General features: G+C 44.0%; 1 protein-coding gene across 2 annotated transcripts in view; it reads left to right on the top strand.

Annotated features, from left to right (window-relative positions):
- NPR3 (natriuretic peptide receptor 3) overlaps positions 1-16,925 on the top strand; it is a 179,643-nt gene extending 162,718 nt beyond the window's left edge. Inside the window, exon 8 of one of the 2 annotated variants that reach the window (XM_069220501.1) lies at positions 15,497-16,925. In XM_069220501.1, the coding sequence (XP_069076602.1) occupies positions 15,497-15,608 (112 nt within the window). In that variant the 3' untranslated portion in view covers positions 15,609-16,925. The remainder of the gene's footprint in view (positions 1-15,496) is intronic. The other variant, XM_069220510.1, reaches the window with a different exon arrangement.
- Positions 16,926-24,264: the final 7,339 nt, after the last annotated feature.

The raw sequence follows: 24,264 nt of genomic DNA, 5'->3' as shown, positions 1-24,264 counted from the left end.
TAGTTTTACTAATGATCTAGAGACTGGTACTAGCCATTTTATACACTCAGTGTATGGTGAAGCTTTAAAGCACATAGTCCTCCCCTGCAACCTGGCCTGGTCTTCAGATGCCTAAGCCCAGGGTGATGTAAGTCCTCCTACCTTTATAGGTAGAGGAAGGGACAGCACAATAGATTTAGTGCTTTTGTCGCCAGATGTGGCCCAGAAACTAGTGTGCTATGAGGTATGCCCCCCTTCCCCACAGTGTTCATAATCCCATTATTTTATGTTTTCTAATTCTCTATCATTGTAGTATGCTAGGTGTGACGAAACCATCTATATGTTATTTTGCAAATAAAGGGGTTCAAATGAAATGGGTCAATGTTGAACCAAATACATTTTTTAAGGATTTGACCTTAGTCGCTTTTAATGATATCAGCTGCTGAATGTCAAGGAATGCTGACCCAAACAAAATTTGGGACAGTTTCATAGAAATTTGTGGTGCTGTCTTACATGTTATACAAAAATAAGTTATTAAAAGAGTACCCATCTCACTCATTGTTCAGCTCGGAATGTATTTCAGCAGCTCTTTAAAAAGCTACTAACACAACCCCATGAAACACCAATATCACCAGGCATGCTAGAATTGATTACAAACAAGCCATAAAACTCAGGAAGCAAGATATTAGAGCTAAGGCTTGGGAAGATTTTGAACAAGAGTCCCTTCTGAAATGCAATAGACTTTTTTTGGTACCTAGTAAACCGTCTATTTTTCATGGATAGTCCGGCCACTGACATAGAATGCCATATACCTGAACAGGACTGGATCAACCAATTTTCCCTTATTTTTAACCCTCGTATTCGAGGAGGGGGTTATGTGGGCATTAGGACAGGCCCCGATCTTACCATCGAGCAATGACCATCAGACTTAATTGACTTAGCAACTGTCACCAAAGCCATTGCAAGTGCATTCAATGGGATGGCACCAGGCCCTGATGGGGTCCTGATAGACTTGTCTGAGTATAACATAGATCTTTGAGGAGCATTAATTACAAATGTTTTAAGAGTAGTAGTCCAGGAAAATGTAATTTACTCCTGGAGAGAATCTACTATTGTTCCAATTTACAAAAAAGGTGTTCGGAATCCCCCTGCATGCTATCAACCAATTTCCCTAATAGATTCCACTACAAATAATTTAGGGCAAGTCATCTTCAGTAAGTTGGAGGATTGAGCAGAGGCCAATATCTTCTTTTCAGCAGCCTAATATGGGTTTCGACCTGGATCAGGGATCGTGGAGTAAACCCTTAATTTATCCCTCAAATTGAGGAAGTATGTTAAAGCCAGGAGAAGTGCCATATATTTGGCTATATTTGGCCTTCATGGACCTTTCTTGTGCATTTGGCCGAGTAATTAGGGGGAAACTATGGGAACTGAGGGAACGGTTGGGAGTTGATCTCCCAATGCTGGACCTTGTAAGGCTTTAACGTCGGGATACAACTACAAGATTGCGTTACACGCAACATGAGGCATGTACTCTCCCAATAAAGGTTGTAGGAGGGGTCAGGCAGGGCTGTATACTGTAGGGAAATTATTCTATATAAATTCCCTTGAGACTTTCATAAGTTCCTGCAGTAAAGGTATCCCCAGGGTTGGCACCTGCGCAGTCCCAGTACTTTTATACGTGGACGACCCGGTCCTTATAGTACTAACAGCCAGTGGTTTCCAGGATCTTTTAAATGGTTTTAATAATTTTATGCAAAATTTAAATCTTAAGGTGAATCATGAAAAATCATTCATTATGACTAGTGGTCCTAAAAACACTAGGTCCAAATGTTTTTTTATTGGGAAGACCCGATCGCAAAAGCACATTATAAAAATTATTTAGGCATCTTGATGGACACTAATGGGACATCGGATAAACAAATCAATCAGAGAGTACAAAAGATGGGGGCAGCTTGTGAAGTGATTTTCAGATTTGCTGAAAGGCTAGGCCATAAGCCGATTAAGGAAATGGCCCCGCTCTATAAGGGCAAGTGCCTTTCTGTTGGTGTATATGGAGATGGAGTTTTGGGACATACAGCTCCAGGGAAACTGCAATCGGAAAAAAAAATTGGTGTAGGCTTTTAGCCATCTCCAAATCAACCTCAAGCTTCATCTCACATCTAGGATTAGGCATGGGTTTCCTAGAGGACCTAGCTTGTATGGCTCCTCTTCTACTACGGTTGAAGCTTTGGTGCACCCCTGGGGCCAGTTTTTCGAGGGAGGTGATCCGGGACTGTTTACATTTAGATAATAGCATACCATGGTTGACATATATAAAGAAAACCTTTTATAGCCTAGTATTGAGCCTTTTTTTGATTCCCCTAAATATATTGGCCCTGAAACCAAAAACATGGTTAAGAAAAGATTTTTAACATATAGGGAAGAGATTACAATTGAAAGGCCACTCAACATGGTTTCAGCCCTCAGTTACATGCCAATTTCCACCACCCCAGGTATGGAACCCTATCTAACCTGGATCAGTAACCCACAGTACAGATTTTATTTGACTAGGTTCAGATTAAAGACAGTGCATTTCCTAGTTTCCTTTCCCCTGGCTGGCATCTGGTTTACCACCCTCCCAATTTGCCCAAGTGATGCCACTTCCTCCTAGACCATTGTGCACTTTATGCTTTTTGGCACCTTGAATCGAACCTTAAGAGCCCACATTTTATGCCCAATTCTCTTGCACAAGCACTTTACCTCTTATGAAGGTGGATTGGGATATCTTCAAAGTCTTGTATCTCCTACAATCTGCTCTGCTGTGCTGAGTTACATTATTGCTGGTATAAAGCTAAGGAAAACTTTGCTCTTTAAATTTTAAACTGGGAAGTTTTGTTATTCATGTTTCCAAAATTGGCTATCTATTTTAAAAGTTTTATCTTATTATCTGACTGTGGTTATTTAAAATGTATTCTATATTCTGTGCCGTCATATTGTTTGGCCAAATAAAGATATTTTGACTTCACTTGAAAAGGTGTAGGCTTGCCGCAATGTGAAGTTCTAAAGGCTAGTCATTCCATCATTTAACCCACACCACCAGAAGAAATTTGCCCCCTAAAGTGGAATGTTTAATCTTCAAAACTTAAAGCATTTCTTTGCCTGAGGATCTCATCTGTTAGAAAAGTAGGACCTAGATTGGACTTCCAATGAACATACACATGTCCATCCAATTGGAGGGACTTATCAATGCGAGCTAATGCTCTGTTAGACCTGACAACCTTAGGGTGGTCACCCCTAACTTTTTACCTGCCTCCCTCCACTTTTTAGATACTGTTTTTGCTGGTTTTTAGACTCTGCACACTTTACCACTGCTAATCAGTGCTAAAGTGCATATCCTCTCTCCCTTTAAACATGGTAACATTGGATCTTACCCAGTTGGACTATTTAATTTACTTATAAGTCCTAGTAGAGTGCACTATATGTGCCCAGGGCCTGTAGATTAAATGCTACTACCGGGCCTGCAGCACTGATTGTGCCACCCACTTAAGTAGCTCCTTAACCTTGCCTCAAGCCTGCCATTGCAAGACCTGTGTGTGCAGTTTCACTGCCAATTCGACTTGGCATTTAAAAGTAGTTGCCAAGCCTAAAACTCCCCTTTTTCTACATATAAGTCACCCCTAAGGTATGCCCTAGATAGCCCATAGGGCAGGGTGCTGTGTAGGAAAAAGGCAGGACATGTACCTGTGTAGTTTACATGTCCTGGTAGTGTAAAACTCCTAAATTCGTTTTTACACTGCTGTGAGACCTGCTTCCTTTGTAGGCTAACATTGGGGCTGCCCTCATACATTGTTTGAGTGGTAGCTGCTGATCTGAAAGGAGTAGGAAGGTCATATTTAGTATGGCTAGAATGGTGATACAAAATCCTGCTGACTGGTGATGTTGGATTTAATATTACTATTTTAGAAATGCCACTTTTAGAAAGTGAGCTTTTCTCTGCACTTAAATCTTTCTGTGCCTTACAATCCACGTCTGTCTGGGTTTAGTTGACAGCTCCTTGTGCATTCACTCAGACACACCCCAAACACAGGATACTCAGCCTCACTTGCATACATCTGCATTTTGAATGGGTCTTCCTGGGCTGGGAGGGTGGAGGGCCTGCCCTCACACAAAGGACTGCCACACCCCCTACTGGGACCCTGGCAGACAGGATTGAACTGAAAGGGGACCTGGTGCACTTCTAAGACACTCTTTGAAGTCTCAGCCACTTCAAAGGCACATTTGGATATATAAACAGGGTCTCTGCCCCTACCAACTCAGACACTTCCTGGAGATGAAACTGCAACCAGAACCTGCATTGGGCCAAGAAGAACTGCCTGGCTGCCCAAAGGACTCACCTGTCTGCTTTCTGTGAAGGACTGCTGCCTTGCTGTTGCCCTGCTGCCTTGCTGCTCTCTGGCTGTGGTGAAGAAGCGCTCTCTAAGGTCTTGGATAGAGCTTGCCTCCTTTTCCCTGAAGTCTCAGGACCAAAAAGACTTCGGCCCTCATTCTGACCCTGGCGGTTCTCTACCGCCAGGGCCAACGGGGCGGGAGCACCGCCGACAGGCCGGCGGTGCCCCCTTGGGCATTCTGACGTCAGAACGGGAAAACCGGCGGTCTCCCGCCGGTCTTCCACTGCCCGTAAGAATCCTCCAAGGCGGCGCAGCTCCCTGCGCCGCCGAGGGGATTCTGACAATCCCTACCGCCATCCTGTTCCTGGCGGCTCGCCCGCCAGGAACAGGATGGCGGTAGGGATTGTCGTGGGGCCCCTGGGGGCCCCGCTAGTATTTCACTGTCTGCGTAGCAGACAGTGAAATACGCGACGGGTGCAGTAGCACCCGTCGCACCTTCCCACTCCGCCGGCTCGATTACGAGCCAGCATCCTCATGGGAAGGGAGTTTTTCCCTGGGCTGGCGGGCGGTCTTTTGGAGACCGCCCGCCAGCCCAGGGAAAAACTCATAATACCCTCCGCGGTCTTCTGACCGCGGAGCGGTATAATGGAGGGCGGAATCCTGGCGGGCGGCCTCCCTTCATCTCTACAGGCGAAATTTGATGCACAGTCTGCCAGAAACGATGCACAGCCTGCACCGCAGTGAAACTTTCACTGCACTCAGAACTGGAATGACGCAGCCCAACTTCGCAACGGGAAGATCGATGCAGCACCAGCATAGCGACCGGAAGTTCGACGCACGGCACACTGGATCGACGCACAGCTGAACCGTAATGACGCAGCCTGACTTCCAGAGAAGAATCAACGCAGCGCCTGCGGAGCGGTAGAAAATTTGATGCAATGCCCACCAGATCGATGCAGCTCCTGTGACTTTGTCCTGCCAGCGCAGAAAATTGACGCATCATCCCCGGGGCGTCGGAAAACCCAGCAACCCGAAGAGGATCCACGACCGAGCGCCAGAAATCGATGCACAGCCGTCCCTGCGTGAAAACTAAACAACACATCGCAGTGTGCAGCCCGAGAAATTGATGCACACCCCTTTGTTTCCACGCATCTCCTCCTCTGCGGTTCTTTGTGGAGGTTTTTCACGCGGACCAGGTACCTTGTGCTTGAAAGAGACTTTGTTTGCTTTTAAAAGACTTAAGACACTTCATATCACTTTTCAGTGAGATATCAAATTTTACTTATTGCATCTTTAATTGTTTTGACCTGCATTTATCTAGATAAATATTATATATTTTTCTAAACATTGTGTGGTGTATTTTTGTTGTGCTATATGGTGTTATTGTATGATTTATTGCACAAATACTTTACACATTGCCTTCTAAATTAAGTCTGACTGCTCAGTGCCAAGCTACCAGAGGGTGGGCACAGGGTAATTTGGATTGTGTGTGACTTCCCCTGACTAGAGTGAGGGTCCTTGCTTGGACAGGGGGTAACCTGACTGCCAACCAAAGACCGCATTTCTAACATGCTCCTAACTTGGCACAATCAGGAGTCAATATAGTCTGTCGTGCTGGATTACCATGGCCTTGGTAACTAAGTGATGTCAACACTCATGGCACATAATTTTAAGTTCTCTGTAGAAGGTCCAAAATCTTCTTGGAATCTTCTTGGATTCCCTTACAAAAAAATAACCACATAGACTATGAATAAACCAGATATTGCCCACACTATATTGGATGAGTTTCATTCTGAAACCATAGACTATAATCTTGAGAGCAGGCATATGTAAATGAGACTGAAGGAGTTAATAAACTTGGCAAACCAGTATCATTGAGAAATTAAAGATCAACTCCAGATATTTGTTTCCCAGGAGATACTGATCATACTGCCACCCATGCATTTCTGACCAGGGTGCACATGCCTACCAATGTCAGTTTTGCTGGCATCCATAAAAAGCCACTTTGCCTTCAGCCAAGTCTGAATCACCTCAGCAGAGAAGGCAAATCCACAGAGTGCATTGTGGCATCACATGTGACATTACACAGTATTAAAGAACCACAGTGCAACTGACAAACAAGGCATAACATGGAAATAAAAGAATGCAAATCCAGTGACAGCTAAAAAGTATTAGCACAGATTAAATAGAGACAAAAGGATGCACTTCAGATGACTACTTGCAGAAACACTTACAGAGCTTGCATGGAAACAAAAGGCTCCAAAGCTATTGACAGTCAATAGATGTTATCACAATATCAGATGGCTGCACCTGCGTGGACACACATATTAATGCCCCAATAGAGATTGCACACTGTCAAAAGGCTGCAATTCTATTTGCAGAAATCATAATTATTCAGATAAGTACTTGGTTTCAAAGGTATGTAGTTCCACTGACAGCAAAAATATGTCTTTTTTTATATTACGCAGCTATGAAAAGGCTGTTCTTCCACTAGTAGCCAACACATTTTCTTCCTGACATTATACTGATACAGAAGGCTATCATTGGAAATAACATCTTTTTAAGTGGTTTTCACAGATTCTTTCTTTTATTATACAGGATGTACTGGCATTTTCTGACTCTATTTAATTGAAAACTGCTAAGCACTAAGAGTATTTAGTGCATGTACTCTGACCTCTAAGCACAGTAATAAATTAGCTTAACCCAACTGACTTGGTAAGGCCAGAAGATAATGATGTGGTCCTGCTGCTGCTAGAAGCAGACTGGTGCTCTGTGTGGCAGGTTGGCATGCAACATATTATCTTCCTATTTTGCCATCACACAGCATGGTGGCCTTTTGAGAAAAACATTTTTCTTTTAGATTGGCAGAATGAGTGTAGAGCAAGGAACATTGAATGCAGGAGACATTATTAAGCCCCAATCCCTTAAGATAAAACGAGCATGGAACAGCAACTACACATTGTGACATGTTGGTTGCTGATCCCTTACCCTTCTTTCTTCTGGTCACTCTCTGGGGTTTTGTGTCACTTGCTCTTTAATATTGGAGACAAATTGAAAGTGTAATTGTGCCAGGCTGCACTTCTCCACAGGCTGCTGTGGGCAGCATTGTGCAGGAGATGGAGGGGAACTGTTAATGAGATGGGGTAATGCTGGGTGCTTCTGGCAGTGGCTGAGCAGTGGTGAGCTGCAGTGGGGCGCAGTTTCAGCACAGGCCGCTTCTTCTAGGAATTACAATGGGACTGTGGTTGGTGCTGCTTGGGAGAGAACAAAGGCAGGAACATGTGGCTAGCATAAGCCTCCTGGTGTGAAGCCTTCCTGCCCCTTGGAGAGGAGTGCATGCCCTACTTACCATGCAGCCTGTTTCCAATTGCCCAGAGAGCCATGGGCAGATGCCTAAGCATGCTGGATAAATCAAGTGCATGCATCTCGGAAGCAGATGTGACAGAACACACAAGGGTCTGTCATACAAAAGCACATAAGAATAATTTTCATCCAGCAATTAAACCAAAGTTGGGGACTCAGCCTGATCATTGCAGGAGAATGGAACAATGATCTATAGCCAGGCATTTATATGGAAGCGCTGCTCTAGAACCAGAAGCATAATACAACTCTCTGCTAAGGGAAACTGACTGCATGTTGTTGGACCTGGCCTTCTATTACTGAACCCATTTTTGTTGCTGCTAGGGCTCTGTGCACCTTACCACTGCTAATCAGTGCTAAAGTGCTTGTGCTCCCTCCCTAAAACATGGTACATTTCCAGACCCTGTACATTAACTTCTACTAGCAGGCCTACCACATTCATTGTGCCATCCACTAAAGTTGCCTTTTAAAACATGTCTCAAGCCTGCCACTGAAGCCTGTAGTGCAGTTTTAAACTGCCATTTCGACCTGGCAAAACAAATCTTTTGCCAGGCCTAAACCTTCCTTTTTAATACTTATAAATCACCTCTAAAGTAGACCTAAAGGCCAATATGGTATAGTGTATTGTATTTAAAAAGTAATACATGTGTACTTAAGCCTTACATGTTCTGGCAGTAAACAACCCCTAAAGTCATTTTTCACTTTGCAAGGCCTATCTCTCCACACTTGGTTACCTTATTACATTTAATAAGTATTAACTTTGGATTGCGAGCAGCTAGAAATATAGTGTTTACACTCAAATGAATTGTAATTAAAAATCATCCTTATTGGCAAAGTTGGATTTTAGGTCACAATCCTTTTGAGAAAGTTGGGATATCTTTATTCTAACCATTTGTGCTGTATGCCAATGTCCTGGGTCACATGACTGTAAATGGTTCTGCTGTTGGGGACTAGGGAATAGATGAGGCCGGGATGGGCCATGCTGTCAGGATAGCTGGGGACGAAGCTGTGCCCAGCCCCACTTACATTTCAAAGTGCTTTGACTCATGCATACATAAAGGCATCTGGCACTGGGCCAGCCCTGTCTCTGGTCACCCCAGACTTCTTGGAGCTTTGACGGGGAAGGGAAGAGCATTCCAAAAAGGGCAGATGTTGGGGTAGTATGGGGAATCCCCCACTTCAAAGGCTTGCACCTGGTATAAATATTGGATCTCCAGAGCCACTCATCAGTACAGTCCTGGACCTCTGGAAATTACCAAAGAGGACTGCTCTGCTGCTACCAGATGACTGTCCTGCTCCGCGAGGACTGGCTTGCTCTCTGAGAAAGAAGACTAGACTTGCTTACCTTCATCCCAAGGTACCCTATGTGACTCCAAGGGTCAGTTGGCTGACCTCTTGCTTGAGCTACAGGGATAAAACAAGCTTGAGATGCCTCTCTGTAACAGCCCAGCTGATCTGATGCAACTGGACCATCCTGACCCTGCAACTGTGCCTACCTGAGCCCTGGTAACCCTCTGCTGGATAGAGTTTCTGATCCTCAACAGGTGCCTTCCATGGACCTTTCACTTGCAGCAATCAATGCTCCTTCCATAAGAAGAGGTTAAATCCTAAATAATGGTTTCTTCGTGACTGGGAATTGCCAACCTAAACTTCTGGTAAAGACTTGCTCTTCATTCTACATTGACCGCCATTGATGACCAACAACATGATATCTGCACTTCATGCTACAGCAATGACAGCCCTCGGTGAAGGCCAGCACAAAGCTTCAGCAATGTCCGTCTGTTCTGCCTGACCGTCTCTTCATGCTACAACAATGAGAGCCCACACTTTCCTGCCTGCTCTATATTTTACAGTGATGACTATCCGTGCTGTCTCCTCGCAGCCTCCTCCACAGCAAACAGAACTCTTAGCACTGGACTTTGAGAAGGGAAACTATTTCAGCAGGGCTAACCTGGTCCCTTTATCTGACCCACACTCCATCTCAGTTGGCCTGAACTTGTGACTTTCCCCCGGTTTAGAACAATCAGATGACTGCAAGTGGTGCTCTGTGCTTTTAGGCACAATATCTACCTAAAACTTTGAAATTGTCTACCTCCGGTTCTACTGATAGGATATTTGTTGTTCTGGTATCAATATATTTATTAAACGTTACTCTATTTTTCTAAATTAATTTGGGATTTTTTTGTGTTGTGTTTTCATTTTATTGCTGGTTGTGTGTTGCATAAAATCTTTACACATTGCCTCTAAGTTAAGCCTGACCGCTTTGTGCCAAGTTAAGCACAGGTTAATTTAGTGACTTTTATGGTTCCCCTGACAAGAACTGTGGTTGTTGCTTGAGTTGAGAGGCTTCCATCCCCTCAACCAATAACCCAGTTTCTTACACATGTGAATTGCCTGAGGCGATGAAATATGTTTATGTATTAGAAAACTGCAAATAGACACCTATGTGAACATTACTTGGCATGACTTTCCCACAGAGAATTAGGGGGTCATTCCGACCCTGGCGGTCCATGACCGGCAGGGCCGGGGACCGCGGAAGCAGCTACCGCCGCGGTCAAAAGAGGGAAACCGGCGGTTTCCCGCCGGTTTACCCCTGGCCCAGGGAATCCATGGGGATTCCGACCCCCTTCCCGCCATCCTGTTCCTGCCGGTTTTTACCGCCAGGAACAGGATGGCGGGAACGGGTGTCGTGGGGCCCCTGGGGGCCCCTGCACTGCCCATGCCACGGTCTTTTGACTGCGGTGCGGTCATTCGACGGTTCCCTCCAGGCGGGCGGCTCCCGCCGCCCGCCGGGGTCAGAATGACCCCCTTAGTGTTTATTTCTTGTATGCCAATAATGATTGACTCATGCTGCATGTTGAAAGGTATTCAGAACTGCTTACATTGCTGCAGTTCACATGGTCATATTTATCCATTAATAATGAGCTTTTAGCACATAGGCATAGTATAAATGAGTAATTCCCTGCCAGTCTGCAGTGCCCAGTGGGCACAGGTAAGGTTATCAATGTCCTCCTTGAGAGCAGCCTGACAAACACCATAGAAACATCAAAGTCTAGAGTCAACTACCCCATGGGGTTCCCCTGATATATGCCCTATGGTGCGCAAAGTCTTGATTACATTTAGAAGAAATAAGTACTGGCGAAGCCACAGGCATGCCCAGGCACCTGCGGCAGGCATGCCCAAATGCTGTGTGCTTGCATTAGCACATTAAAGTCAGGCCTATTGGCTTTGTCAGTGTGTGTTTCATTTGTATTTTCTTAACACTTCTCAATATTTTCTACAGAAACTTTTAGGAGGTTATAATTTGTGCCACTAAAATTAACATTATTGATCAGAGATACTTATCCAAATTAGTCTTTGCTTGTGCAAAAAAGCCGTACTTTGGAGTTTTCCTTCAGGTTTTCCTCAAAGTTAAACTTTTGCATGTCATTCAGGTTTGTCACTGGATATGGCAATGTATCAGCACCTGCAGCAGACAGAGGCTGTTGTTCTGTTCTGTTCTAACAAGGCCCTTGCTCGCTAGTGCTTGAGCTCTAGTGGAGCTTTGGTGGGGGCCAGCAGGTCACAAGTTGCTGCCAACTATTCATGATATGTGTTTGTGCTGCTTCGTTGTGCCCTTTACCATCACAACCAAAAGGTCCCTTGCGGGTCCTGGCCCATGTCTGTTAGCTTCTATCTACTGGGCTCTAGCTCACTGTGAATCTTACAGCTTACAGCAGTTACTCCTCATGGACTTGGAGAGCTGCCACCTGGGCTTGCCTCAGCTCCACCTTCTTTGAGGTTGGAAAACACATGGGGTGACATGACACAGCTTGGAGTTTCCCCTGCACTCCATCAATGCCCCTCTGGATGGTACCCCAAAAATCATAGTGGAACAGCATAGGATGGAGTTGTGTTCACCAGTCTGGAGGTATCTGCAGGTGTGGGCATCCTACAACACCCCTCTTCAGGATGCAGTCACTTTTGCATCCACTTCTGGCACTGCATCTCTTGCTGTAAGCCGAGATCCAATGCCTCCATGTCAGAGGGAGACACATTGCGTCTGGATGCCTCTGCTCCACTCAGCTTGATCAGATATAATCTAGCAGACTGTGCTGCAATTTACATCTGCTTCATACATATGTGCAGCCATGGATTAGGACAGCGGGTCCCAACCTGTGACACATTCTCAGGGGGTCCGCAAGCCTGGGGCGACAGGAAGGCACTTCTCCAGCTGGGGTCTCACGACAGAAACACATGTGTTTTTATTTGTGCAGCAGTTGTTAAAGCATTGCAAAGATCATTGTACAACCAGCAGCTTTCTGGCAAAAATAAAAGTGTCACGATAGCTCTGGTGATTAAAGTGGCTGCTGGAGAGAGATGGGAAATTTGTCTAGTGTCAGTTTTGACTCATCTAGTAATGTAGATGGTTAATATGCCTGCTGCAAAGAATGTGAATCATGCAAAGAAAGGTATTTTATGTGCATAGCACAGTGAGTTACTGCCTTTGTCACAGAAATTATTTTGTTACTGTACAGTTCATAAATTACAGTCGTAATCTAGCACAGTGAGCTATGAACTGCCATAAAAGAGCTGCATGCAAACTGCATGGCACAAATGAGAAAGTTAGTTTTTTCCCAGTCTTTCATTATCCTTATGCTGCTAAAAAAACAAGGGTTTGCTTGCATAGAAATACATTGTTACTAAGGTCAATGCGAACCACTGTGTTCTAATACTGAGTTTGTGCTTCTACAAACCAAGCACTCTTAGAAATGCCTTCCACTGTGGGTGACATGTGAATCCTACACCTGTAAAGTGCTCTGACATCCTACACTGTTATGAGAGGTGCTATAAAACAAACAAATTACATGCTACAGAGAGACTATGGAGAGATGAGAGGCCCTTATGGTTTTACTTCCTTTCCCCACCACATTTTTATGTGAAAAGGCTTTCTCAGATCTTATGTACCTAAAAAATAAAAACAGAAATTGCTTGGGAAATGTAGAATCTGACCTGAGGATTCAGCTTTCTTAAATAACACTAAACATTGAGAAGTTAATTGCCGAGATGCAGTGCCAACCTTCCCCTTAAAACTTTTCGATTTTTGCATATTTCTTCAATATAAAAAATCATACCATTAGTAATTTGAGTATTCGGGGGAAATTTGTTTTTGTATTTTTTGCAAATTACTATTTTAATGTTTGAAATTTTAATTGTACAAATTGCTTGGGGATCCCCGGCTTCGAGTAGTGATTCAGTGAGGGTCCTCAAGAGTCAAAAGGTTGGGAACCACTGGATTAGGAGGGATGGGCACAGTCCTGCAATGCTTGAAAGTAAACTTTCATGCCTTTTCATTCCTGAGGGCGCCCACGATCGCAAGTACTAAGAAAGAGTCTGAATGTACAGTGTGTGGCATGCCTCTATGCCCTTAGTGGAGTTTTCAACAATTTTGAGCATGAAGGAAACACACAGTTGAGCTCTGGTGTACCACATGTTGAAAGAACACTGATGCACACATGTGAAGCTGCGGAGTGTACCAGAGGTGCTCCTGTAGCTTGAGATACCATTGTGCAGGGCAGGCTTTTGGCATGGGCAAGCTGGGCAAAGGCCCAGGGTTCCTAATTTCAGAGGGACACAATGACCTTGCCTGGAAACCTGTTTTTGATCTCTCATTTTATTTTTAGATCGTCTCTTGCTGCATAAACTATCTGATTCCCCCGTCCCTTCCCCCCTCTTTCTCACTCACATCCCCTCCCAGGGCTTCTCAGTTCTGAATTTAGCATCTAAATAGGCAATTTGGGTGAAGGGACTGAGGGGACTGCACTTTCCTGTGAACAGAGTAGTGAGAGACCAACAGTAGATCTCTTCTATGCTAAGCATCAACAAAACAATGCAAATAAATAGTAGTGACCCTAAATTTGCTGCCTCATTCAAGCCCCTTGCCACTGGTTTCATGCATCCTTTAAAAATTAAAGTGTGTGCAGTATACTGAGTCCAGTGAGCATTCGGATTCATGTGTAAAGTATTATACTTCTGAGGCAGTCGTCCCTTACATGCACTCCTCCTTGTTTTTCTTCTGTGTTGCAGGCTATAACGATTGGGGGGAGAGGGGATAAAAAATCCTCAGTAGAACACCACATAAGTACTGGAATAGTTCCTTTGTCCTCCAAACTCTCTCAATTTTTGGAGCATTTATTTAACAATTATTCTGTAAAAGTCACCATTTGGTATTGTGTTTTTTCGGGGTCAACCCACAGCCAAACCAATTTAGTAGGTTCACCAGCTAATATTGCTTCCAAGCGGGCATGGGGTAGGCACTGAAGGCAGTGGGCAGTGTGATGGTGGCACAGTGTGCAAGGCTTCAGAGGTGAAAGTGGGCCACGGCCTCCGTAGAAGAATATTGGGCAATTGCACTCATTTATTTATTTGTTTGTTTGATTTTACAAACTAAGCACTGAGCCCTGTTATATATAGCACTTAGGAAAGGTTAAATGGAAAAACTTACAGAGAGAAGAGGGTGGAAGAAGAGCAAATTAGATTTTACCTGGGGTGCTTTATTATCAAAGGCCGGGCCTGCCACGGACAGTTCAATAAACAAGAATAACAAACTTTGAAAAAAGCACAATACAACCAAAACCCTGCCATAAGTGTGCCATGAAGATTAGTCACACTAAAGGTTGTTAAATAAAAACTATGCATGTGCTGGTTAAGGTTGACCCTGAGGATCTGCTTGATCTAAATGTTTATCCTGTCTTGATGCTTCACCTCTGCTGACACCAGCAAAGCCCATTAGTGTGAGTGGAATTACCTCATCTAAAATGGCAGTCAAATAATCACATTAACGTGGCAGCCGTCTTATATCAGGGAATTCCTTTCACAATGCAATGGGATTTTCGGACTGGATTGTTCTGTGATTCACAGGCCATCAAGCCATTTTGTTATGCTGTCCCGTGGGCTGCTCTAAAATGCTTGCTAACAAAAAATGCTTGCTAACAAAGGCCTGTGGTCACTCGCACTCTCATCCGAAAGAGTGCTTTAAAAACTAGGTCACCCTAAGGCTTTCCATAAGAGAATTCACACAGATGCTACTCAATGTCGGCTACGTCACCAGCTGATAATTGCATTATTAAATAGCTCTCTTTGGATATGTTCCAAAATGCGACGGGTATTTCAGACCATACAAATGCTGAAGGCCATTCTCTACGTACTCTGAATACATTTAATTTCCGTTATATTTTAATTATATATGTAAAGTTTAGGCAAATTCTCGGAAATTGCTAAAGACAGGTTGCCTAGTCAATGGGGACCTCAAATTACCACTTAGAATAGCACAGTAACGAGGCCATTTGTCAACAAAAACACATTCCTCTGTATTTCGCAATGTACTGATTACAACGATTTCGGAGGGAATGGTTCTGACCTTTTCCAAACTATAAATGTTTGTCATAAATGTCACTTTACAATCTTTACTAAACCACAATAACGTGATAGCATGTCATAGATTGCATGTAGAACAACAGACTCATATATGCAAAGCGTTCCATATCCAGCCCACGCATGATAATAAAAAATTGATGGAGCTTAAGCTGAATGGAGGATAATAACACGAGGTGATGTTGTGCTCAGTGCTGGGGACGGCGCCTCAGATCTTCGCCAAACTTGAAGGCCTTATTTAATCTCTGACCAGTTTCCAGTGTCCTGCCCTTTGTCATCTATCACCAGAACCCCACTTGTCCCCCGAGGCTCGCTCTGTATTTATCCTTAAACCGGAAACGGATGCTGACTGTTCTCTTTTCTCTTTGACGCAGGAAGAAATACAGAATAACCATTGAGCGACGGAACCAACATGAAGACTGCAACATCGGCAAGCACAGGCAGCTCCGCGAAGACTCCATCAGATCCCACTTTTCAGCTGCATAAGACAGAAGAAACAGAAGTTACTTAAAAAACAAACACACACTCTTCCTGATAAGCTCTAGTAAAATGCAACCAAAGACCGTAGAGGCTCTCCGACAGCCCAGTCTTTGAGGCAGTCGCATATTGTTTTTTTCTTTCTCTCAGAAACTCAGGAATGATTTACTAATCACGTTATGCCACATGGCCTTTCATCTCACGAAGAATGATGACTCTGTTTCAATTTGTAGGAGAGGCCTTAGTGTGTTTCTAGGGTTTTATCAGACGGTCATTGGCTCCGGCCGTTTTACCCTTCGGCGGCGGAGGCCTCCCTTCTCGCCTTTTGTTTCTCCCCAGACCCTCTATTTATATAGTTCAGGAAATATTGTAAATAGGATGATTTGAGTGATATCGATGCAGAGGCCAACATCTGGAATCTGGAAAACGCCACCGTGGCTGTCGCATTGACCGACATCCAAATAAATACCATTGGTGCGGGTACTTCAGCAAACACAGGGCAGACACCTAGCAATCTCTGGCAAGGCACTGATGTGAATGCCAAACCCATCCAAAGTTATGCCATACTGTGGTGCCCCCTGCAGCATTTCCAGTGGAAGAGGGAAAGGCTTCTGCAGGTCAGATTTTAGATTTTCCATGATGCACTACTGTAATATCCCCCACACTTGTGCTGTCCTTTCAACACGGGATACAAACAAATGTATGCTTTCTCATCACGCTCTACTTGAGGTATCTGTTGCCTTCTTCAGAAAGACCATGTCAACACCGCAGTTGAGATCTTACAGCGCGCAGCATGGAAGGTTCCATTAACGCCAACGCTTATGAGATCATTTGCCTTTAGTGACAAAGCGGTAATGGAAGATAGTGCCAAATAGCATTTATCGAACAACCAAGCCATTATTTTGTTTCCAATAAACTGGGAGGCTTATCAAAACCTTGAATGTGCATGGTATCACGAAGTCCCTGTGATTGCTGCCATATATTGAATACACTTTTCTGATGTGAATACTAAAGGGGGGTCTGTCCATGGATGATGAGGTGTAGACAAACAGTAAGTACTTCTGTGGTGTTTCAGGGTCTTAGTATTCTAAGAGTGAACAGACGGACTTGTCTCTATCCTTTGTGGATCATAAACATGTCTCAGATGTGAGGCACAGTGTTTGTGAGCTGTATCCTTGATTCATATTTTGCTAACTTAGTATATTCTTTAATTGCCACTTTTACCAAGGTCTTTGTGATAACAAACTGTGTGACTTCGATGTACCGTATTTGAACCTAGATGTTAACGTCTTAGTCATACTTTATATTAAATCTATTTTCATGTAGAAAATCTCCAAATGTGACAAGTGCTCTTGGGCTTAGGCAATCCATGAAACTTAATGCATGCCAGTCCAATGTCAGCAGTCAGTGTTGTGTGTGACAGTGTACGAAACGGGGATCACATACACCCATAAGGACCGATTGCAGATCCAGCCTGGTCAGTGGCGTAGCGAGGGTATTGTGGACCCTAATGGCAAGTAAGAAAATGGATACCCATTTTTTGGTTTGGAAGTAAAAACAGCTATAATTGTGCTACAGTTAGCCCCTCACACCCATGAATCTCAGTGCCACTGCACCTATTGATGGCTGTGCCCCGGCGCCAGAAATTCTCTGCTTTTTTGAGGGCAATACAGAGTAGCAAAGGGGAGGGGTTGTGGCTTAAGGGCCAAAGCTGCTAACTGGAGCTGGGGAACCAGGTTCGAGTCTCTGCGTTGGCTCAACATCCTGTGATTCCGGTCAAATCACTTAATCTCCCCGTGCCTACCAAAATGAATGTGTCCTTTTGTAACATAACTGGTGCTCATGTAAAGTGCTCTGATACCCTTGGGTCAAGTTTGCGCTATATCAAACTGCAAACAAAAAGGGTAAATGGTCAGCTAGTACTTCTCCAGCACAACCAAAGGTGCCCCCTTTGCTATTCTTAAAGTTAAGGAGGCTGCAGTTGTGGGTTTAGAGGGGTGGGGGCTGAAAAAAGCACCATATTAGGTTGAAATCTATTCTATAGCATACAAGGATGACATTGGTTATTGTCGAGTGATGGGCACAATGTAATGCCACAAAATGAATAACAGTAAGTAGTCATCTCTGTTCACGTCTCAGCAAATGAGGTCATCCTCATCTTAAAGCAAAAAAAGCCTATTCACCACTTAGTCCACCTGTGCCCTGATTTTTCCCATTCCTTCATTCTCTTTGTCATCCAGACGGCGGTCTGTCGGGCCTTCAGTTGAGAAGCTGCTTCTTCCCTTGCACCACAATACTGTGCACTTTAAGTTAGCAGGCACGATTGTGTAGGAGCTTGTGTGTGTGTGTGTGTGTGTGTGTGTGACAGTGTTCAGACATTACCGAACTGAGGCTGTGGTATTGCACTACTATCTATGCACTTTCTGCATGTAGTGAGGTGCAGGTTCCTTGTAGGCACTGGTGCAGGCCCAGTCACAGGCAGTAGAAGGACTAAGGAAAGGCAGAGGAAAGATGAGAAACACAAGTGAGATGATACAGAAATGAAATGGTAAACCAAAAGGGAGTTGGGTCTATAGTGAGTTGGCTGTGATTGAAAATCCTCTGCGGGTAAAGGTATGGGTGGGGCTTTGTCACAACTACCCAATTGGTATTCTGATTCTGCTGGCTTGGCTCCACCAATAGGAGGTCTTGTTATTGCTTGGGAGCAGATCTTGGGACCCGAGGGTTCAAATAGGGGCCGTGCCGCTGACAGGAAGCACAGATCTGCTTCTGTGCTGGCTTCGCTGCTCTTCTGGGATATTTCACTTTGTAGTCATCTTGTCTGACTGCTAGGGTTCCACTGAGCTAAGATAAACATTCTAAAATCAGCACACACAGGGTTAGACCCACTGCAGAAACGATGAAGGTGGGCACATTGCATTCCTGGGCCCTAGTGCCACTGTACCAGTTGCACCACTGGTAGCTACTCACCCGAGCCTAGCCCATCCATGTTTCTGCCCTCTGTTATTGATGACCATGTTTAGGCCTGCCCTGGGGTAGCTCAGTATCAAACTTTGCTTTATTTTTCTTTGGGCATTTTTACAGCACAGTAAAATTGTTTTTCCCACAGTGACTTGACCACACAGTAAAATCACTTGGAGGTAAATTCGTCACTGCACCTCCACATGACTGAATTTAACAGGTCAGAAAGGGCAATAAGGTGTGTTTATAGCATCTGAAATATATAAATGTTGCCCATTAGTGATCAGTTTTCCCAGTTATACCTGGAGGAATCTGTGTGTGCGACAATCTTCAGGAGTGGGGTAATTTTGCGCATCTTGTAATTGTAATGTGGACTCCGGTGCATCTGAATGTACCACACGCTTGGTCTGTGACTTAAGTGTAGTTTTTACATCACTTTAACTTGTGATTTACCTGGTTGTTCTGGAATAGCAAGCTATGTGTGGAACTTTTCTCCTGTCTCTATTGCACACACTGGGTTAGGATGGATTTTACTGCACCTTATCATTCCTCCCTATTATCTTTGAGCTCTCATGAAAGTTCAGTTCTGCCTTAGGCCAAGACCCTTGCCTTAGGTCTTGTTCACATGCCTCATTGCTTTATGTGTTCTCATCCCCAGGTTCTGTGTCAAGCACTTTTCCGCAAAATATTGTAGGACTGAGGCCAAAAGGTATTTTGGCAGTCTCAGAATATTATGCAGAAGGGCAAACACACCCGGGAGCTAAAATTCATAGACCCTATTTAAAATTCCAGTCTTGCCGTTTTATTCCAGGTTGGTTGCATAGAAAGGCACGGTTTCTCTGAACACCAGCAAGAATTTTACCATAGCATTTTTAGAACTAGTTCCATTTCAGCAATTAAGTCTTTTTTGCTGTTGTGTTTCTTAAATGGTCACATTCTCTCCAATAGTTATCATTGGAGCGGACAGCCTTAAAATGGAGTTTAATGTAACTATCACCTGAATTTAATCAGTTTAATATAATAAGGATGATGTAATTGTGCATTTTTGTTCCATAACGGGGGCAAGTAGGAAAAAGCTATGGTAGGTAACAACTGAGTCGCTAAACATTTAGTTAAACTTTGATTTCCATGATTGATTCTAGTACACAGTTTTCTGGACCAATGATTGTGCAATGCACACAGTCTAGAGTATTCGTACAAGAAAAAAGTAGATCCTAAGAGTGTTTATGAACAGTTATATGGAACTTTGTGGGTTGAAGTGTAAATATATGGCTACCTTAATAGAGACTATGATTTATTATTGTTAAGATGTTTTGTTCTGAGGTATAATTGTCACAAAAAACAGATAGAAAATCTTTGGCGTTAGGGGAGATGACAGCAGCTTTGACCTTAATGAGATCATGGATAATGGATACAGATTCACACAATAAGGTGTTATTTTAGTATTCTAACAATATTGAAGGAACATTCTACTGGAGTAGGTGAAATGCTTTCAGAGCTTAGGGGTCACAGTCGAAATCCCTCGATACAGCAGAAAGTTAGCAAACCCAGTTCTTGTTGGTTCCTGCAGAGGTGGTGCAGAAGGTGGAGAACAAAGTTGCTGGTATCTCCACTCATGATGATGGAGGCTAAATGGGAGTCTCAAATGCCTCCAATTTCAAGAGAAGCCAGAGAGCAAGGGTGTTCAAATTAGGCTTAGGAAGGCCACAGCCATACCCTGTTTTCAAGCTAACCACTGCTTCCCTGTAAATTCGCTAAGACAAGTCAAGTTTGCTTTATTTGGGTATTTGTTTATTTGGGTGTGCAGAACACCTGGCATGGTTGTGCCCCTATGGGCCAACATTGGATACCCCTCAATGAGTTTCATGGTAATATGTATGGCATTCCATAGCTGGCTAGAAATGTTAATGTCAACAGCAATTAAGCATACATTCAGTTTGCCATTTTCAAGACACCCGGTTATCATTTAAGACCAGCTTCCAATAAAAGGTCCTCCCATGTATTATCAATGTAGCGAAACACCAAGAAGAACGCATGCCATGTGTACATTGGGCTAGAATGCGCAGCATCACTTTGGACCTCTTTCTCCACAGTCTGTAAAAACCTGTACGGTGGAATAGTTCACCTTCAGAGCATGTGACTGGCAATATAGAGTGTTTTCCTTTAATCTATCTAACTGTTTGCTTTTCTAGCATGAGCAAGCATGAAACAAATCCTTAGGCACAGCCCCGCCTCTTTAGAGATTAGAGTTATCAGACTGGCAAACAGCAATACATCGCATCTGTTTGTAGAGTGAATAACAACTCCGACGGATTCTGTTTCATCGCCATGGTATGTGGCAATAGTTTTCTTATTTTTAACTTGTTTTACAGAAGGGCTAGCACCTATTTTTGCAGTACACTGACACGTAGGGATAATGGGACACAGTAGGAAGTGTGAGGAAAGCGCGTAAAAATAGCCCTATCAGTCCATGGAGGTGAATACGCGGTGCTTTAACTGGTTTATATTTAGTTGTGGAGTGTATTTGACTTGCCATGAGGTACTTGGTCTTCAAACAGCTAAAATAATCTGTAAAGTTGCTAAATCCTTTCCCAAGTGGCACGTCTTGCAGTGGCACCGGAATGCATCCGCGTGTGAAAGGTGGAAACATCTTTCTGTTGGCCATTTTGATGAAGAGCTAATGCCCTGCTAACCGGCACACAGGGTTACACATCGGCAAACACATCAGGTTTTGGTTGTGTGCAAAATGCCGGTAGCAGGTTCTTAGACTAAAAGGCTGAATCCGTCCGTAGCTTTTCGATTTAAAAAAAATGTGAACGGTATTGTATAAGTGGAAGGGGAGACTTGCAGTTACTCTAGCAGAGGGCTGTGTTTTTTTGGAGTAATATCTTGTTGTAACTCAATCCACTCTGAATTATATTACATAACGATTTGAATGGGTTTTGAAGTGTGCGTATACATGTGGCTGCCTCCTGGTGCTAGGCAATGGCGCTATGAAGGCCTCCCATATAGTGCTAACCTGCTGCACCTAGAGTTCCTTTGACAGTCCCTTGCAGACGTCAACCACATGTATCACAGGTTGTGCCATTCACCTGCTGTCTTCTAGGTTTCCAGCACAGCCTGGGTAACGATTCACCAAAATGTCAGGGGTAGCAAAAAATCCAACCGCCCCCCAACCCAGATATCACAGGGTCAGCTGCTTGCCCAGCCCTTCCCCACTGTCAGCTTCCTATCTGCTGCTGGGGAGCAGTGGTGTGGAGCAGAAACTACTGAAAGTACCAAAGACTCTTAGGGTCCATGTGTACTTTCTGTATTTATGGCCCATGTGCTTATGGCTAGGAAAGGCAGTGCTCGGCTACTGAAGAGCTTGCCAGGTGCTAGGAGCATCTACCCAGCTTTGAGGTCCATACTCTTGCACGGTATTACGCTGTAGTATTCAGAAGAATGCAAGAAGTAATATCTAGCTGTGATATGCATCATAATGTGCAGTAAACGATGTTGAGCCTAGACAAAGTAGAATACAGTTACTCTCTCCATTAGAGGCATGGCATGGAAAAAAAACTGTGGCATGTTATGTACTCTGTGGTGGGTGCACTTTTAAGCTGATGAACCGGAGATCACACTGTTTCCCAATAGTGTACCAAGGATGCTATGAGCTCTAATGGCTTCTGTCCCCTCCTCATCCCTTTCAGCCCCCATAAATGGATAGTAAAAAACGGACTAAATTGGGGTACAAAGGCCCTTTACAGTCAGGGTGTCTGGTACCACTGCTCCTGCTGCCGTTTGTTGGGCTTCTGCACATGCAGCTCTGGTGCCTGAGAAAGATCCTTGGAGGCCCTCTGGAAAAAGAAAAACATGATAGGACCCCCAAGGATGAGTGCAGCCTACTGTAGGCAGGCCCAAGGGGATATTTGAAGTGTGCTCTTTAGTTTTCATTCAGAATGGTTGGTGCCTTTAATATGGTAGATGATGTACCAATGGAGGAGTTGGAACGCCTAAGTACTTTAGTGCCAGTTGTAAAATAGCTCGAAGTGGGCTCACAAATGCACCTGTACATATGTTGCACTTAAGTGTTTGTTAACCATGGTGAGCTATGCTCTACTCTGTTCTGCACACATTTGGTACAGTAAATCATTCACCTCCTCGTTTGGTGTTAGGGCACCCGGGCACAAAAGCGTGCAAACTGTTTTATGGCCTTTTAGACACATCTATGCCAAATTACAAGACCTCATGTTTGCTTTCCATATGGTCTGCAAGATTTAGGCAAACCTCGAGATTTGTACTAGACAAGAATATCCTTGTTATTTTTTTTATTAATAGTAAGGTTTTGTATGGCATTTACGCTAGCCGTACCTCATTTGTTTTCTCTAAAGGAAACAGATGATAGAAATCCATGTGTTTCCTAAGCTTTCATGTCAGTAATACATGAACAATTGACTGATCCTAATGAAAATGCCTTTTTTGTTTATCACTGCTTTGTAACTTCTATAGGTTAACGCATGTAGAGAACTCAGAAAGGTCCCAAGGGAAATGCAATATTTATGTAAATGCATACATTCTAACCAGTGCTTAATTTATAAATAAAAAGGTGCCGGTGTCCAAAGCCCTTCTCTTAAACACGCGGCTGCTGCAATTAAATGTGCGAACACGGAATACAGAGGCAGCGTAATCCTGAAGCCATCTCGGGGCTCTTCAATCCATATAGTAATTCCCTTCCTCTTCTGTTCACTCAGGCAGCTTTCTACTTTCTCCCTTTGTGACGCTTTTTCGTTTTTCTCTTCCTCCGTCTTCCCCATATGTGTCTTTTGCCCGCAGCAAATGTTTGAGGCAGAAGAGTAAGCTCCGGCCCTCAAAAATAAGTGCCGGTGCTCAGCACCGGAAACAACAAGCACATATTAAGCACTGATTCTAACGTGTAATAGGGTAAAGTAACCCACCAAGTGGTTTGCCTGAGAATGGTGACATAGTCTAGTGTCACTGTTACTTAGAAACCTTCACAAGAGGCAAACACAAGTTGCAAAATGTATTAAACTGGAAGTTCTCTGTTTGACATACTTAAGCACTCTACTGGCATTGATAGTGAATATTGCTTGTGCCCATCACGGTAGCTGTCTGATTTAATGGGATCTCATCATCCATGCCCATAATTTTTTGGACTGTCTGCTGAGGCCAGGTCACAAGTGCGATATGGGTTTTTGATTTGTCATATTAAATAGACCACTGATGATATTGGGCATTAAAATGAAGTCCGTAACATTGCCTTTCAGTGAGATGCTGAAAGTTCTCACCTTCGACTGAGCTGACATCTTGCTTCACTCAACTCCTGTGCCCAGGCACAGTAAGTCCTTCCCAGGGAAGGTGGCACATCAGGCTGTAGGGAGCTGTTTTCGCTGCTGTCACTCAAGGGTATGCATGGCCTACCTGTCACTGGGGCGACAAGGCTCTTCCTATTCCCCACTGCTGAAAGTCCCACCCTTCCTCTTCTCCCTGTGGGAAATTGAATGGATGCAGCTCATTAAGCAGTTGCTGAGTAATGTGCTTGTGGGTATCAGTGACAGCATCGGTATTCTTCCTGTCACACAACGCCACATTTTCACTACCATTTCTTGCTAGTCTAATACGTCACAATGCTAGTGCACATTAAACAAGCCACCAGTAACAATTTCAGTTGCTGCTGTTGCAAGATGGCTGTATTCCACCAACC

This window comes from Pleurodeles waltl, chromosome 1_1, assembly GCF_031143425.1.
Source record: "Pleurodeles waltl isolate 20211129_DDA chromosome 1_1, aPleWal1.hap1.20221129, whole genome shotgun sequence".
NCBI classification, from domain to species: Eukaryota; Metazoa; Chordata; class Amphibia; order Caudata; family Salamandridae; genus Pleurodeles; species Pleurodeles waltl.
Note: the sequence above shows the minus strand (reverse complement) of the source record. Positions and strands in the feature narration are given on the sequence as shown.